This window comes from Schistocerca gregaria, unplaced genomic scaffold, assembly GCF_023897955.1.
Source record: "Schistocerca gregaria isolate iqSchGreg1 unplaced genomic scaffold, iqSchGreg1.2 ptg000379l, whole genome shotgun sequence".
Classification (NCBI taxonomy): domain Eukaryota; kingdom Metazoa; phylum Arthropoda; class Insecta; order Orthoptera; family Acrididae; genus Schistocerca; species Schistocerca gregaria.
In genome coordinates, this window is record NW_026061825.1 from 269,812 (window position 1) to 288,520 (window position 18,709).

The 18,709-nt window shown below is 41.6% G+C and overlaps 1 protein-coding gene across 1 annotated transcript in view; it reads right to left on the reverse strand.

Moving 5' to 3' along the window:
- Positions 1 to 2,174, reverse strand: part of LOC126309736 (sorting nexin-7-like) — a 138,229-nt gene extending 136,055 nt beyond the window's left edge. The window contains exons 1-3 of the mRNA XM_049992096.1: positions 1,610 to 2,174; positions 1,347 to 1,502; positions 1,164 to 1,274 (exon numbers count right to left, since the gene is read on the reverse strand). Of these exons, the coding sequence (XP_049848053.1) occupies positions 1,164 to 1,274; positions 1,347 to 1,502; positions 1,610 to 1,738 (396 nt within the window). The 5' untranslated portion in view covers positions 1,739 to 2,174. The remainder of the gene's footprint in view (positions 1 to 1,163; positions 1,275 to 1,346; positions 1,503 to 1,609) is intronic.
- Positions 2,175 to 18,709: the final 16,535 nt, after the last annotated feature.

The following is an 18,709-nucleotide window of genomic DNA, read 5'->3' on the forward strand; positions in this document are numbered from 1 at the left end:
GGTTCTCTAAATTTATGCACTAGGTTTTCAAGAGGACAACTGAATCAAATTCCCTGAGCACCTGCATTACACATTTGTGCAGATGTATTGACTTATCCATCATAGAGGTGTTTGCTTAAAGTTTTTCAGTGTTCACTGCCACTCGCACTTTAAAGGACTTAAAACTTTAGGCCTTCTACAAATCAAGAGTTTTGTCACACTAGACTTAAGTTTCCTTTACAGAACTTTATAAGAACCATTGAAATAAATCTGACTCATCCACCTTCCTAGTCCTATAATCAGATTTTTAAACTACCCGAGAAGTCCTAGAATTTTATCGCTAATTTTGTAATACTATCTGCTTCTGTTTGGACATTACACTTAAATGATCCACAGCTCCCATTCATTACATCAAGTGCAAACAGTGACCAAATTTCAATGCATTGCCTTACAATCATACAGTGTGTTGACATTATCTGCTATCTGTATACACAGAGCATTAGCAGTACTATTACACTTTCTGGCAGCAAACTCCATGTCACTTTTTTCTGTTGAAAGTTTGCTGTCCAGTGTAACATACCAGTTTCCAACTGATAAATATTCTCTGAGTCAATCACATATTTGTGCTGATCATATCTTGCACATCAATGTAGTATAGTACCAAATGTCTCCCAGAAATTAAGGAAGACAATCTAGCTGTTCACCTACAGCTACTGTTTGCATGATCATCTTGTATAATTACTGCATTCTGTTTTCCCCCAATTCTTAGAGAAAAGCTTTTCCTTTAGAAACATCATGATCTTAAGGGCACAGAATACACTCTAGGAGTCTGCAAGAGATGGATGTTAGCAATATTGGGCTAAGATTCTGTGTACCTGTCTTCTGTTATACAATAGTAAAATGAGCACTTTTTGGTTTATTGTATATATCTAACAAGTTACATTTAGCTATTTCCCATTCCAATCAAATACTTCAGTTAAAACTGATACAAAATCTCGTTTCTGGCGTGTGCTAACACTATATGCTTATCGACAAAAATGTGTCAAACAGACAATTTGTTGATTATGACTGCTTTATGTGAATAAACACTACAGAGAGATTGGGGACGTGTTTCGTCTTGACAAAGGCATAACTTACCGGTAACTACGGAAGTGTTATCCTGTTAACATGATTTTTACACTTACTGGAATTAGATGAGTTGGAAACGCTTCAACCAGTTTCAGACGAAGCCAAACGAAATCATTGTACCTTCTCCTAACTACGTATTCCGTTTCCTCGTACTCGGTTCGCGTCGTCTGAAAAATGTTTCTATAAGTTATGCGCAACGTCAGTGTCGCAGTTCAATACGCAATGTGTTGTTGACGTACCTTTGTTGTAATACGAAATGTTATGTATGTTTCCAGTGTGTCAAGGTGCTTCTGTGGATTATCAACTTTCACCAGCAAATCCCTTGTATCAACACCAAACTCTGACAATTCCTGGTCTGGCAGCGTTGAAAAGCTCTCAACTGATGGGGAAGCGACCTGAAAGGATTATGGAAGTTACTACTACGAAATATTTAGAGGGTCATTCAAAGCTTTTCTATGTGAGGCATATTTCGGCACATTATATTGAGATAACATGATCGTACCACGGAATCATCCAATGAAGTACTGTAATTAGACATGACATCTGTATCCCTGCTACACTGCCTCTGCAACATTAAGGACTTGCATTCGGATGACACGTCCAAAACAGCCGTATCGTCTATTTCCGACATTCTCCCTTTCCTCTCAATCAACACCGAAGCGCGAACTGTCAATTCCCATAAGATTTACACTTCCAATAGAGGTCAGGGTGGTAAGTCAATATCCTAAGAAGCCTAGAATCTTTGTTTGCACCTATGAACTTTGTTAAAGCAATGCAAAGAGTGCACGAAGGAACACGCATTCCCGGATGAAATCTTTCCCATAGCAAGGAGAAACATTTGTTCATGGAAATCGGAATAGATGTACATCGCTACAATGTAAACTAATATCCGGTGTTATTAAGTATGTTATCGTTTTCAGCAAATTTAGTTGAAGAGGCACAATGATGTAAAACAAATAGACAAAGCATTCGCACAACATACATATTTCGTCCACATGCAACAATGTGTATGTGCACATGCGCAGATACCTGCGCACATATCTGTGCATGTATTAGAACGCTGAAAATGTTGTATGTTCACACACAAGTTCCAATGTATTGCTCGACCGCCATCTACCGGCATAAAAATGAAATTTCTATGGCAAGCGACTACGCCCTCGTGGAGTAAGTCTATATCATCTATTCAAAAATGGAGGAAATTCTATTACGGTCTGTGTTCGTAATTTCTGTTGCTAAAAATATGCAAACAAAATGCGAGAAACAGAAAGGCAAATTAAAATGCTCTACATAGTGGCTACTTAAACGAAGGCGTTGTCGCGCATAAATTTACTTCACGTGTTGCAGGGCGAACTCCACGACTTGGGTACTTATTTGAGTGTCGATTTAGAAATGTGTAGTTGTCTTTTGACTCTGACAAATCCTAGTAATAAAACTTGTATGAGGAGAGCAATTTCGCCATATGTGTGGCTGATGGTGAAGTTAAGATTCCTGGCAATAGGAGCTAGGCTACAAGTAAATGCAATAGGAGCTAGGCTACAAATATCTAGGATTTGTTACTGCAATTTCGAAACAAGTACGAATAAAATCATACCCAATGCACTTGGACTACTTACATTGCCCTGAAGGTTGATTTAATGAAAGAAAGTAAAATACTGTACATCTATTCTGAAACATTACAGATAATATTTCTACAGTTTTAGACTTGTTTAAGACAGAGTATATTTTTAGAAGTTATGTATGTGGCTATTGGGCTATAGTTCAGTTTGTTTCTATTTGAGATTTCCAATTCTCTGCCAGAAGCCTACCAGCAAGATTTTCCATCATCAGCTTAACATAATATTCTGACTGCGCTCTTTTTTAGCACAAACAGAGCCTATCTTATTTTCTACACTCTCACAACTCACATTAAATTTGGCATACCACAGTACTGAGTGAAAATGAGCTAACAAGCCCCCAAGACTAGACCGAAAAGATTTCAGTACTTTGCTTGCTCTTTGCGATAAACAGTCGGCATCGAACTTTTTTTATGTATTGTTTCCCTGTTTGCCAGCGGGTCACCCTCTTGGAATTTCTCTGCTAACGAACTGTAAAAATATTTGCAAAGGTTGTGTTGAAGCGTCACATTCAGTGAGAATGTACTTAATTCGTTAGATAATAAATCAGAGGCTACTGGAATTCTGTGTGACCTGTCAAAAGCTATTGAATGTGTGAATCACAACATTCTCTTAAGCAAATTAGAGTATTATAGTGTCACTGGCAGTGCTGCAAAATGATTAGAGTCTTATGTAACTAACAGGAAACAAAGGGTGTCTACATCTACATCCATACTCCGCAAGCCACCTGACTGTGTGTGGCGGAGGGTACCCTGAGTACCTCTATCGGTTCTCCCTTCTATTCCAGTCTCGTATTGTTCATGGAAAGAAGGATTGTCGGTATGCTTCTGTGTGGGCTCTAATCTCTCTGATTTTGTCCTCATGTTCTCTTCGCGAGATATACGTAGGAGGGAGCAATATACTGCTTGACTCTTCGGTGAAGGTATGTTCTCGAAACTTTAACAAAAGCCCGTACCTATCTACTGAGCGTCTCTCCTGCAGAGTCTTCCACTGGAGTTTATCTATCATCTCCGTAACACTTTCGCGGTTACTAAATGATCCTGTAACGAAGCGCGCTGCTCCCTGTTGGATCTTCTCTCTCTCTTCTATCAACCCTATCTGGTACGGAACCTACACTGCTGAGCTGTATTCAAGCAGTGGGCGAACAAGTGTACTGTAACCTACTTCCTTTGTTTTCGGATTGCATTTCCTTAGGATTCTTCCAATGAATCTCAGTCTGGCACCTGCTTTACCGACGATCAACTTTATATGATCATTCCATTTTAAATCACTCCTAATTCGTACTCCCAGATAATTTATGGAATTAACTGCTTCCAGTTGCTGACCTGCTATTTTGTAGCTAAATGATAAGGGATCTATCTTTCTATGTATTCGCAGCACATTACACTTGTCTAAATTGAGATTCAATTGCCATTCCCTGCACCATGCATCAATTCGCTGAAGATCCTCCTGCATTTCAGTACAGTTTTTCATTGTTGCAACCTCTCAATACACCACAGCATCATCTGCAAAAAACCTCAGTGAACTTCCGATGTCATCCACTAGGTCATTTATGTATATTGTGAATAGTAACGGTCCTATGACACTCCCCTGTGGCACACCTGAAATCATTCTTGCTTCGGAAGATTTCTCTCCATTGAGAATGACATGCTGCGTTCTGTTATCTAGGATCTCCTCAATCCAATCACACAATTGGTCTGATAGTCCGTATGCTCTTAATTTGTTCATTAAACGACTGTGGGGAACTGTGTCAAACGCCTTGTGGAAGACAAGGAACACGGAATCTACCTGTGAACCCGTGCCTATGGCCCTCTGAGTCTCGTGGACGAATAGCGCGAGCTGGGTTTCACTCGATCGTCTTTTTCGAAACCCATGCTGATTCCTACAGAGCAGATTTCTAGTCTCCAGAAAAGTCATTATACTCGAACACAATACGTATTCCAAAATTCTACAACAGATCGACGTTAGAGATATAGGTCCATAGTTCTGCACATTTGTTCGACGTCCCTTCTTGGAAACGGGGATGACCTGTGCCCTTTTCCAACCCTTTGGAAAGCTTCGCTCTTCAAGAGATCTACGGTACACCGCTGCAAGAAGGGGGTCAAGTTCCTTCGCGTACTCTGTGTAAAATCGAACTGGTATCCCATCAGGTCCAGCGGCCTTTCCTCTTTTGAGCGATTTTAATTGTTTCTCTATCCCTCTGTCGTCTATTTCGATATCTACCATTTTGTCACCTGTGCGACAATCTAGAGAAGGAACTACAGTGCAGTCTACCTCTGTGAATCAGCTTTGGAAGAAGACATTTAGTATTTCGGCCTTTAGACTGTCATCCTCTGTTTCAGCACCATTTTGGTCACAGAGTATCTGGATATTTTGTTTTGATCCACCTACTGCTTTGACATAAGACAAAATTTCTTAGGATTTTCTGCCAAGTCAGTACATATAACTTTACTTTCGAATTCATTGAACGCCTCTCGCATAGCCCTCCTCACACTACATTTCGCTTCGCGTAATTTTTGTTTGTCTGCAAGGCTTTGGCTATGTTTATGTTTGCTGTGAAGTTCCCTTTGCTTCCGCAGCAGTTTTTTAACTCGGTTGTTGCACCACGGTGGCTCTTTACATCTCTTACGATCTCGCTTGGCACATACTCATCTAACGCATATTGTACGATGGTTTTGAACTTTGTCCACTGATCCTCAACACTATCTGTACTTGAGACCAAACTTTTGTGTTGAGCTGTCAGGTACTCTGCAATCTGCCTTTCGTCACTTCTGCTAAACAGAAAAATCTTCCTACCTTTCTTAATATTTCTATTTAGGTTGAAATCATCGATGCAGTTAACTCTTTATGATGGCTGATTGCCTGTTTTGCGTTAACTGTTCCAAATAGTTCGGGTCTGTTTGTCACCAGAAGGTTTAATATGTTATCGCCACGAGTCGGTTCTCTGTTTAACTGCTCAAGGTAGTTTTCAGATAAAGCACTTAAAAAAATTTCACTGGATTTTTTTGTCCCTGCCACCCATTATGAACGTTTGAGTCTCCCAGTCTATATCCGGCAAATTAAAATCTCCACCCAGAACTATAACATGGTGGGGAAATCTACTCGAAATATTTTTCAAATTATCGTTCAGGTGCTCAGCCACAACAGCTGCTGAGCCAGGGGGCCTATAGAGACATCCAATTACCATATCTGAGCCTGCCTTCACCGTGACCTTCACCCAAATTATTTCACATTTCGGATCTTCGATACTATTGCACCTCCTATCGCTATAAACACGCCTCCCCCTTCACTGTCCAGCCTGTCTCTGCGGTATACATTCCAATCTGAGTTTAGGATTTCATTACTGTTTACGTCCGGTTTAGCCAACTTTCTGTCCCTAGTACTATATGGGCGTTGTGACCGTTTATTAATGAGAGCAGTTCTGGGACCTTTCTGTAGACGCTCCTGCAGTTTACTATTAGCACATTAATATTGTTATTCCCTGTTGCATTTTGCCTACTCCTACCTTGCCGCGTCTTAGGAGGCGTCTTGTCGAGCCTAGGGAGGGAATTCTCTAACCTAAAAAACCCACATGTGCACTCCACACGCACTCCATTACCCTTGTAGCCGCTTCCGGCGTGTAGTGCACGCCTGACCTATTCAGGGGGACCCTACATTTCTCCACCCGATAGCGGAGGTCGAGAAATTTGCACCCCAGATCTCCGCAGAATCGTCTGAGCCTCTGGTTTAAGCCTTCTACTCTGCTCCAAACCAGAGGACCGCGATCGGTTCTGGGAACGATACTACAAATAGTTAGCTCAGATTCCACCCCACGAGCGAGGCTTTCCGCCTTCACTGATTCCGCCAACCGCCTGTACGAACTGAGGATGACCTCTGAACCCAGACGGCAGGAGTCATTGGTGCCGACATGAGGAACAATTTACAGTCGGGTGCACCCAGTGCTCTCTATCGCCTCCGGCAGGGCCTCCTCCACATCTAGGATGAGACCCCCCCGGCAAGCAGACATAGTGAACATTGGCCTTCTTCCCCCGACCTTTGCGCTATTTCCCTAAGGGGGCTCCATCACCCGTCTAACATTGGAGCTCCCAATAACTAATAAACCCCTCCCTCCGTGTGCCTGCTCGCACCTTGCTTTCATTGCGAAATACCTGTAGTGTAACCAATCAGTCTTCTTCTGACTGTTAATTAATTACCTGTGGTCTACCTAGCGAGGTGGCGCAGTGGTTAGCACACTGGACTCGCATTCAGGAGAACGACGGTTCAATCCTGTCTCCGGCCATCCTGATTTAGGTTTTCCGTGATTTCCCTAAATCGCTTCAGGCAAATGCTGGGATGGTTCCTTTGAAAGGGCACAGCCGATTTCCTTCCCAATCCTTCCCTAACCTGAGCTTGTGCTCCGTCTCTAATGACCTCGTTGTCGACAGGACGTTAAACACTAACCACCACCACCACCACCTTACCTGTGGTCTTCCTCAAGGTCTCATGTTAGGTCCACTGCTTTTTCTTGAGTTAATTAATAGTCTCTTGTGTGTTACATTGCCAGATGCTAAGTTTATTTTGTTCAGAGATGTTACAGACATTTCAATAAATAGCAACTCAAGCAGAGATTTAGGAATGGCTGCTAATCAAATTTTCGCTGACATTTATAAATAGTTTAAAGATAATTCACTGTCATTAAACTTTGAAAAGACCCACAATGTGCAGTTCAGAACCTGTAAGAGATATCCTTCCAGCATGTGTATAATATACGAGGACATGCTGATAGAAGAGGTTGACAGTGTTAAATTTCTGGGATTACAACTTAATAATTAATTCAGTTGGGAAGTGCATAAAACAGAATGAAGCTGCTAAAAAATCCTGCATTTGCAATACCAGTGATGCAGATGTAAAAGATAAAAATATAAAAAATCTTGCATACTTTGCTTACTTTCATTCTGTTATGCCATATGGGATCATATTCTGGGGTAACTCAACAAACTGAGCAAAAGTTTTTAGAGTGCAGAACTGTGTAATAAGGCACATTGCTGGTGTAAATTCAAGAATATCATGTAGAAATGTGTTCAAGGATCTAAGTATTTTAGCCACTGCTTCTCAGTATATTGATTGCTTAATGAAATTTGTTGCAAGTAGCACGCCACTATTTTCATGCAGTAGCTCAGCACATAGTATCAATGACGATGTGAACAGTCTCCTCAGTTCACAGGAAGCAGAGCTGGAGGTAGGCGTGTCAAAATTTGGGTGATGAACTATCTATCCTAAAGATACACAGGATGTAGTCAGATCACTGAGCAATTCCAGAACTGAAGACGTACATGGTTTCTGTAATTTTATCTTAAAAATGTTATACATTCTATACACATTCCACTGTCTCACCTTATAAGTAGGAAGTTTAGAGACAGAACATTTCCAGACTGCCTGAAATTAACATCTATCTTCCCTGTATACAAAGAAGAGTTTGAATTTACAACTGTTTGGTTTCTGTTTGTCAAATGTGGTAGTACTAGTTCTATTTCACTTATTCCATGTCCTTCAAGTTCCTTAATTTAAATTCTATCTGTGAGAGTGCCAGATAGCTTTCTTAGATCTACTACAATGGCATAAGTGTGCTGCCTATTTTCAAAACCATTTAGTACCCATGATACAACATACTGAACTGCCTTAAGTGTTGATAGATCAAGAAGTTGTATTATCGAAATGAAGTCCAGACATCGATTCGTTCATGTCTGCGACAAACGCTCAAACACCTCTGCAACATTCTCCCCATTTTTGTTTTCACAAGTAATGCCCACGTACGTTTAAAGTATTTATCAATGAGCATTAAAATATACTTGTACTAGTTTTTCACACAAGAATACTCCTTGATATAAATAAGACCAGCCTGCCATAGGCCATCCAAATCATTGATCATAACTCGTTTATGAGGTATGTTTTGCATCCTGGTTTATGTAGTTCTCGAACTACTGTCTCCATACTTATTCAGTTATATCTCTTTCTCTAGCCTCTCAAATTATTGAAACAAGCACATTCAAATGAGCTGTATTAAAAGCAGCAGCTGATGCCATGAGAAATTGTAGCCAATGTATTAACTCATTGGGTTGGTCATCATGTACACACTGAGAGAATAGATTGTTCACTCTTTTATGCTGAATGTCAGTACCATCACTGCTGCTATTTTTACCCTCTTATAGGTTTCATAATGGTTCTGTATTTCACACTGCTTTTACTTTTTGGTACTCAGTTTGCTTTCTTATGTAGATAAATCAAACGCAACAGTTCACGGTGCATTTTCAGTTCTATAGCAGAATAATTTAGTGTTTTCGAAGGTCATCCGAGATGGTGGTGATGACGTCATCCAATATGTCGGCGATGACGACAATCAAGATGGCGGATTTTGGGGGGAGGTTTTAATTTTGGTGGAAAAGTGCCACGACCGCCCCTCCCCCAGGAAAATGGCGCAAAGTTCAAATTCCATCACGATAATGCACCACAGCTCGGTTGTCTCTACTAGCCAAAGTAAATGGTGGGAAAAAGGACTTCTCTTTATTATTTAACCAATTTCAAGCAGATGTGTTCGCCACTAGGTTTGGACTCCAACTGGATTAGTTCATATCGTTGCCACCAGAGGGCGCCTGCCTGACGTCAGATCATGACGCAAGTACCGTTATTCAAGATGGTGGGACCCAGTGTCTTCGCCACTGGATCTGTGCTCCAACTGGCTTAGTTCATATCGTCGCCACCAGAGGGCGCTCTCCTGATGTCAGATCATGACGCAAGTACCATTATCCAGATGGTGGCAACCAGTGTGTTCATCCTGATCTCCAGAGCCCAACTGACTTAGTTCATATTGCGGCCACCAGAGGGCGCTACCGTGATGTCGGGTGATGCAACAAGATCGTCTGCTCTCTCTCTCTCTCTCTCTCTCTCTCTCTCTCTCTCTCTCTCTCTCTCTCTCTCTCTCTCTCTCTCTCCTGCGTTATAACCAGACACGCGACGCGTCAGTGGCCCGCAAGCCCGCGACTGTTATCCTAACAGCCTCCAGCCTAGACCTTTATACTTGCGCTAGACATAGCCTTGTGTAGATATGCTAATGAGTTTAACTGAACACCAGTGACACCAACGTCGCTCTTCTAATGTATTACCTAAGTACTTAATTCCATTTCAATTTTAATCATGTTCAGTAACACAATGTACAATTTCAATACTCAATGATCAAATGAGAAGTTTCACATTTTCCCACTATGAGTGCAGTGTTCATTCATTCATGAATGGAGTCGCAGAGAAAATATATTATGTGAACATGTGTCTGGAAACGCTTACTTTCCATGTTAGAGGTCATTTTATTACTTCTCTTCAAATCACATTAATCATGGAATGGAAAAACACAGAAACAGAACGTTCCAGCGTGACTTCAAACACTTTGTTACAGGAAATGTTCAAAATGTCCTCCGTTAGCGAGGATACATGCATCCACCCTCCTTCGCGTGGAATCCCTGATGCGCTGATGCTGCCCTGGAGAATGGCGTATTGTATCACAGCCGTCCACAATACGAGCACGAAGAGTCTCTACATTTGGTATCGGAGTTGCGTAGACAAGAGCTCTCAAATCCCCCCATAAATGAAAGTCAAGAGGGTTGAGGTCAGGAGAGCGTGGAGGCCTTGCAATTGGTCCGCCTCTACCAATCCCTCGGTCACCGAATCTGTTGTTGAGAAGCGTACGAACACTTCGACTGAAATGTGCAGGAGCTCCATCGTGCATGAACCACATGTTCTAGCAGCACAGGTAGAGTATCGCATATGAAATCATGATGACGTGCTCCATTGAGCGTAGGTGGAAGAACATAGGGCCCAATCAAGACATCACCAACAATGCCTGCCCAAACGTTCACAGAAAATCTGTGTTGATGACGTGATTGCCCAATGGCGTGCGGATTCTCGTCAGCCCACACATGTTGACTGTGAAAATTTACAATTTGATCACGCTGGAATGAAGCCTCATCTGTAAAGACAACATTTGCACTGAAATGAGGATTGCCACATTGTTGGATAAACCATTCGCAGAAGTGTACCCGTGGAGGCCAATCAGCTGCTGATAGTGCCTGCACACGCTGTACATGGTACGGAAACAACTGGTTCTCCCATAGCACTCTCCATACAGTGACGTGGTCAACGTTAGTCAACGTTACCTTGTACAGCACCAACTTCTCTGACGCTGACATTAGGGTTATCGTCAACTGCACGAAGAATTGCCTCGTCCATTGCAGGTGTCCTCGTCGTTCTAGGTCTTCCCCAGTCGCGAGTCATAGGCTGGAATGTTCCGTGCTCCCTACGACGCCGATCAATTGCTTCGAACGTCTTCCTGTCGGGACACCTTCGTTCTGGAAATCTGTCTTGATACAAACGTACCGCGCCACGGCTATTGCCCCGTGCTAATTCATACATCAAATGGGCATCTGCCAACTCCGCATTTGTGAACCTTGCATTGGCTGCAAAACCACGTTCGTGATGAACACTAACCTGTTGATGCTATGTACTGATGTGCTTGATGCTAGTACTGTAGAGCAATGAGTAGCATGTCAACACAAGCACTGAAGTCAACATTACCTTCATTCAATTGGGCCAACTGGCCGTGAATCGAGGAAGTACAGTAGATAGTGATGAAACTAAAATGAGCTCTAACATGGAAATTAAGCGTTTCCAGACACATGTCCACATAACACCTTTTCTTTATTTGTGTGTGAGGAATGTTTGCTGAAAGTTTGGCCGTACCTTTTTCAAACACCCTGTATACAGACCTAAGTTCGGAGATGGATCTACCACACACCACGTCTGTTGTAGGGTTCGCAGGTGGACCAACCATGCGTTACGTTCGGCCATGTATTCTATGTTCAAAGTTTGGTCCACCAGCGGAGGGTGCTGTCTCCTGGGAGCCGTGCATGAGGTATTCATATACATGGACATGCAGGAAACACGGCAAACACTCTCCAAATGTGGAGGTGACTGGACACAGTCGAGTACAGTGCTATATTACGCTTCCCTGTCAGTGCGTTTGGGCTAGGTGTTGGCGAATGTGCTACATTTACAGGCAAATGTAGAACACAGAACGAGGCTATTATGTCGTGATCGCATGGATAGATCTGACCTAAAATCGATATAATTGCGAAAATGACGATGGATTAGGTATAAATTGACAGAATATACACCGAAGTGCTGTGGTATTGAGAAAGTACTTGGATATCTCCCGGTTTGTGCTGAACAGTTTGTTCATAGGAGCAACTATGGGGCAGCAGTAGGAATGTGGGAAAACGTCGACATCGAAACGAATGGAATCAGGGAGGTAGTCATTTTTTTTTCGTCGAGGCAGTATTATACTGTATGCCTTTTGGGGGTACCAGTAATACACGTGAGTTGGCTACTGTATTTGATGCTTTTCAGGAAGACAGAGAACGATTCGTGTCTAAAATTAGTTGCACGTGCGTTAAAGGACAACCAAGAGTGGACAGGGTGATCAACTGAGACAGAGCTGTAACGAGGTATGATTTAATGGTTGACTGATTCATTCTAGAGGAGGAGATGTTGCTGCAGGTCAATTTTTTCCCCTGTTCTGTCCGGATGCATCAGTCGTTCTAGTCGTATACAGCCATGTGTTCTGTATGTGGTTTAAAGTACTGTCTACTTGCGATCATTAATGGTAAACATGTCGGTCATCAGAGGACTTCCATCTCATGTGTGATTAAACTTGACACATTCCTCTAAACGAACTTTGATTTATGCGATCCTTCCTGTCGCATGATGTCTGTAAATTTGAGACTTCAGCGTCATAACTAAGTCAACGATAGGAGCCTGTGAGGCGCTGCAATCCCAGTGTACACAATTGCCTGATACATGTGCGGTTTACATAGTTAGTGACAGAATGACTTGTAATTTTCACATGTCACACGCTGCTGCTGTGGATTTATGTGTTTCCTTGTAGGGTGTGTACCCAGCTACTAACGATCATTTTATACAGGCCAGATGCAGGCATCGTATAATTTCTGAACCGTGATAGGATGTGAACAGTGGACACTATACGTATCAGGGAACCTATATTGTGCTCGTATCACGCAGAGCAAGTGTTTTACGAAAGTAGTCTGTTTTTTGTTTTACGGTTCGATAACGTAATTTGTGGTAGAGAAACCGGGAAGAAGGATGTATGTCAAGCGCTTGAAATATATTTCTCACATTGGAATATTAACAATGCTACAGTTCCATACGTCTGATAGATCGAAAACGCATGAGATCTAATATTATAGGCCTGTTTTCAGTGCAGAACATTGTATCCTTAGGAGTGCGTGTCTTTATGTTCTCTTTCTTACGAATACCTTCCAAGTGCCGCTCCTAGACTCTAGAACAATACTTTAGAGTAGATAGCTTGGTCGATTTACGTAAAAATGCGTCGAACTCCATCTGTCTGAGGCTCCATCGCATATAAAAATCAATCGTTTGTTGTTCCTCTTAACTGTCTAATATTATATAATGGCACTTTGAAATCTGTTACTGTACATCAATGAGTACTAACATCCTCGACATGGTCACATATCGAGAAATCTCGTGCGCTTGGACGGGTTAGGACTCGGAAAGCTCAATTCATTCACGAGATGTGGAGTGTAGCGGTCTTCTTCTGATCAGTTGGAGATTACTTCGCTAACTGTGCAGCAGGGCTGGTTGGTCAATGACACTGTGTTGAGGATCTTTCACTCTCCAATTTTACCCTAAGACAGCGAGAATGCTCTGTGACTCCAATACGCAGAGAGATAGACCGTAAATTAAACACTATGCTTGAGGTGATAGAAATATGTGGAGCACTGTCTGGTATACTTTGATGATTTATGTGTTTGAGAATTAAGACTGAATGGACGTGCTGCTCAGTCTTCTATCCATGTTTGCAATGATACTCGGAATGTGGAGAGGGCATGGTTTAGCTATGATACTGAAATTGGTGAAACATAATGTCACATCATTGGCCGGTGTTGAATTTAGTGTAAAATTCTTCAAGCTATCAAGTGTATTATTAGAGTACATGGATGGTGTCTTTTCCATCTCTGCATTGGTTAGCAGATAATGATTGACTGATATAGCTTGTTTGATTTGGGGAAAAAGTTTTGGTGGATGAACAGCAACTTCTGAGGGTTGGTGGCAGTGAAACAGTGATCGCATACATGAGTGCAATATGAGGAATGAGAGGAAAGGGTAGGCATAGTCGTCATCTATTCCATCAGTGTGAGAGACTAGTCTAAATGTAGAGCTCGTGAATCAACTTTGGACTATAATTTGAAGACCTACGCCAACGCTTTATAATTCTTTGAGTTTGCTTATATTGTAAGTGTCTTTTATTTAAAATCAGCAGATGTGTGGCGTGCTATGGTTTTTTGTTGTAAGATACAGGAGGCAGTAGCAGCAGCAGTTTGAGTTGAAAATTCGCAGAGGGCCTGTGTGTATCGCTAGGAATGCTTGGCTGGCTGCACCCTGCGCTATTCTGGGCAGTATTGTGAAATCTCTTTCTCTGTGCTAGACCGGAGCACATCTGTGCGTCAGTGCGCCAGCATCGGTGCCTAGTTGACTTCTAAATGAGATGAGCATTTATAGTTCGCAGTTTTTCTCTGTTGGGAGGTAGAGAATAACGATGACAGCATATTGGGCTGACTGATTTGAATGGGCGCGGATCTGTAGTACATGTATGTAGTTTGGGCATGTACCACATTGCGCACATTTCCGATTTATAGATTAACTTAATTTTTGCATACTCTCTAAAAAGTGTACTTCATACTTGAAGTCAGATGAACTCAATTGTCTTGATGATTATGAGTTTAATTCAGACAGTCAAGAAGGCATATATTCTGTGTAAGTATGTGAGTAATATACTTTCATTATCATTTCTTTCCAATGAAGAAGTTTACAGGTGAAACGGTAACAGAACGCCAATACCAAAGAGACTGCAGTGTATGTAATTTACTGAAATGAAAGTCACTAGGAGAGTATTATAATTTATATTTAAAAGCTTATGTACTGTTACTGGTTGATGTGTTCAAAAACTTTTGTAGTCTGTGTCTTAGAATATATTAACTGGTTGCTGCTCATTACATTACTTCACCTGGATTGGCATTGGATACTCTTCCGAAAATTACTAGAGCAGAATTGCTGATTATTACCGATATTGAACAATTGCAGTTTAATGAATGAGGCACAAGAAGTGATACTGTTCATTCCTCTTGCAGACAAGCTGTTGGAGACAATAGTTTCATGGCTAGTTATGGCGATAACACTGACCAATCTTACATTACAGGGTGTTACAAAAAGGTACGGCCAAACTTTCAGGAAACATTCCTCAAACACAAATAAAGAAAAGATGTTATGTGGACATGTGTCCGGAAACGCTTAATTTCCATGTTGGAGCTCATTTTAGTTTCGTCAGTATGTACTGTACTTCCTCGATTCACCGCCATTATTTCATATGGTATACTCTACCTGTGCTGCTAGAACATGTGCCTTAACAAGTATGACACAACATGTGGTTCATGCACGATGGAGCTCCTGCACATTTCAGTCGAAGTGTTCGTACACTTCTCAACAATAGATTCGGTGACCGATGGATTGGTAGAGGTGGACCAATTCCATGGCCTCCACGCTCTCCTGACCTCAACCCTCTTGACTTTCATTTATGGGGGGATTTGAGAGCTCTTGTCTACGCAACTCCGATACCAAATGTAGAGACTCTTCGTGCTCGTATTGTGGACGGCTGTGATACAATACGCCATTCTCCAGGGCTACATCAGTGCATCAGGGATTCCATGCGACAAAGGGTGGATGCATGTATCCTCGCTACGGGGGACATTTTGAACATTTCCTGTAACAAAGTGTTAGAAGTCATGCTGGTACGTTCTGTTGCTGTGTGTTTCCATTCCATGATTAATGTGATTTGAAAAGAAGTAATAAAATGAGCTCTAACATGGAAAGTAAGCGTTTCTGGACACATGTTCACATAACATATTTTCTTTCTTTGTGTGTGAGGAATGTTTCCTGAAAGTTTGGCCGTACCTTTTTGTAACACCCTGTATATACACAGTCCACTCACATGAATGTGACCACCAACTATGTTCAACATCAATGTGCTCCCCACTCACAGATGGCAGGAGGCAGCACTAGCATTGAAGGGTATATAAAACGTGTTGGGGACATGGAAGACAGTGAAGTCATTGATGTAATGTGGAAATGGAGCAATTTATCTGACATCTAAAAGGGCATGGTCTTTGGCTTTCAGGCAATGGATGGAAGCTTTTCCGAAATGGCAAAGTTTGTAGGCTGTTTGTGTACCGCTGCGGTTGAAGTATGAGGTGGATAGTAAAGTGGCGGTGTTCAAACCCGGTGCCGAGGCAGCTGTGGTGCACAACAGACCATAGACGATTCTGGTGAATGGCAGTTGTGGTGATGTATATCAACGAATAGACGTGTAGCTGTTGAGCAACTGACTGCCCAGATGAACCAAGTGGCAACCAACTATGTCTCCTCAATGACAGTTCAGTGGACGTTGCTGTATATGGACTTACACAGCGAGCGCCTGGTTCATGCATCCATGCTGACTGCTGTCCATCAGCCGTGAAGGCTAGTCTCTCACAGTGGCGACTATGCATACCCTTTAGACTCATTCCTCATATTGCACTCATGTACGCAATCACTGTTTCACTGCTAGCAACGCCCAGAAGTTGCAAGCCAGTATCATAGCTGGACGTCCACTGAGATGCGACAGCTGACTTTTCAGATGAATCACGTTTTTTTACTCCATCAGACATAATATGAGACGTCTGAAATCAAACTAGGAAAGAGTGTTATGGTCTGGGGAAGGTTTTCATGTCATTCCCTGTGTGATCTTGTCATTTTGGAAGGCTCAATGAATCAACATAGTATGCATCTACCCTTGGGGACCATATCCACTCCTAGATGCAGGTTTTTTACCCTCAGCATCATGACATTTAGTAGCAGGGCAATGCAACGTGTAACACAGCTCACAGTGTGTGTACTTGGTTTGAAGAGCATCAGGATGAATGTACCATACTATTCTGGCTTCCAAACTCCCTGAATTTAAACCCAACTGAGAATCTGTGTCACCACTTCAATTGGGCTGTTCGCGCCCTGGATCCTGAGTCAAGAAGCCTAGCACAGATGGCCATGGCACTAGAGTTGATACAGTTCCACAGCTATGTCAGTACATTCCAGAACCTTGCTGACAGTCTTCCTGCATGTACAGCAGAGGTGGGCACTGGAAAAGGTAGATATTCAGGCTTTTGACAGGTGGTCACGTTGTTTTTTATATGATAAGAAAAATTATTTTCATTAAATAATAATATTCACTAAATAAATTTAAAGAATGTCTGCATCATAAGCTTCATAGAATTTTCTAATTTAGGCAAATTCTTTGGATGAAGTCATACATTGAGATTATTACACATAAATATATGAATGCAAGCAATGATTTTGAAAAAAAATGTTTTCAAACTGATAAATAAACTTTTGTTCAGAGCAGTATGAAAAATGTGCAAAAGCTGAGGAACATAATACTAGTGAAATTCTGTGCAGGTAAGTAAGAAGCAGCTACATTGATTGCAAGCCATAATTTTCAAAGGAGTGGTATTTTAACGAAAATTTAGTTGGTACGGAATTAAGCATGATTAATGTAGTGTTTGATAAGCGCATAGCAGTAGAAATGACTATTTTATATATTTCAAAGATCTTCTTATAGACATTCATATGGATACATACTAAACAAGTTGCTGGCAAAGCGTGGAACACATTGTTCCACACAAATCTACAGCTTAATTTATCATATTTAAACTTCAGATATTTATGAATATGTCAGATGTGATTTACACACATGCTCTGATAACTTAGGTACCCTTGTAAATAACAGATATATCACACCACTTGTAAATAAAACGGAAGTTGATTAATTAAAGTTGAGTTGAAAGGTGAACCTATTACCGGTATCGAATTTGTTGGTCTATGAGCTATAATTTATGCACTCGTGCCTGTTTCAGGATGTATAATGCACAGAGCAAAGGGTGTTGAACAGTCTTCTGTTAAGGAATTAGCCATTAATAACTGCTGACTGTATGTGCAGTTCTGAATTTAAAACACCTGCACAGCATGTTAACTGACCACAGCGCCAACTAATTTCTACTTGTAAATGACAGACTCTAGATTTATCAGCACAACATAATACATAATTTATACTTCTAGATAAAGTTAATACAGTAGTTGGGGGTAACTGCCACCTGAAAAATGATGATCACTAATCTTACTGTGTATGTGTGAAAAAGTAAAACCTTTAAACGTGATATGTAGCTGATATGAATACCTTAGCTTGGAAGTCGCTGGCACTAGAAACATGACAATCACTAATTTTATTATGTTTGTGTGAGATGTAAAGCCATTAAGCCATTAATTCATTAAGCCATTAATTCATAACTGATTTTATTGTAAAAGCGTTATACGATTTAAACTCTGAATATGTCTCATCATAGCTGGTGCCTGTAACAGGCTATAGTGAATGGCATATGTAAAGGTGCTTAACTGGAATGCAAACCAGAGTTACTACTTCGACTGCAAGTAGCAACTGGTTCAAGTATGCTTTCCATGATGATGATGATGATGAGTACCATACTTCTTTACAGAGCGTAAGGGCGCGACGCAGGAGACCAGCGCCGCCTTACTAGGCAAGTTCCTAGTGGAGGTGGTTTGCCATTGCCCTCCTCCGACCGTAATGGGGATGAATGACGATGAGGAGGACGACACAACAACACCCAGTCACCTCGAGGCAGGAAAAATCCCTGACCCAGCCAGGAATCGAACGCGGGACCCCGTGCTCGGGAAGCGAGAATGCTACCGCGAGACCACGAGCCGATATAAGTATAAATAAAAAAAAAGCAGATATAGTTTGCTGCTAAACTTGGTAAATTATC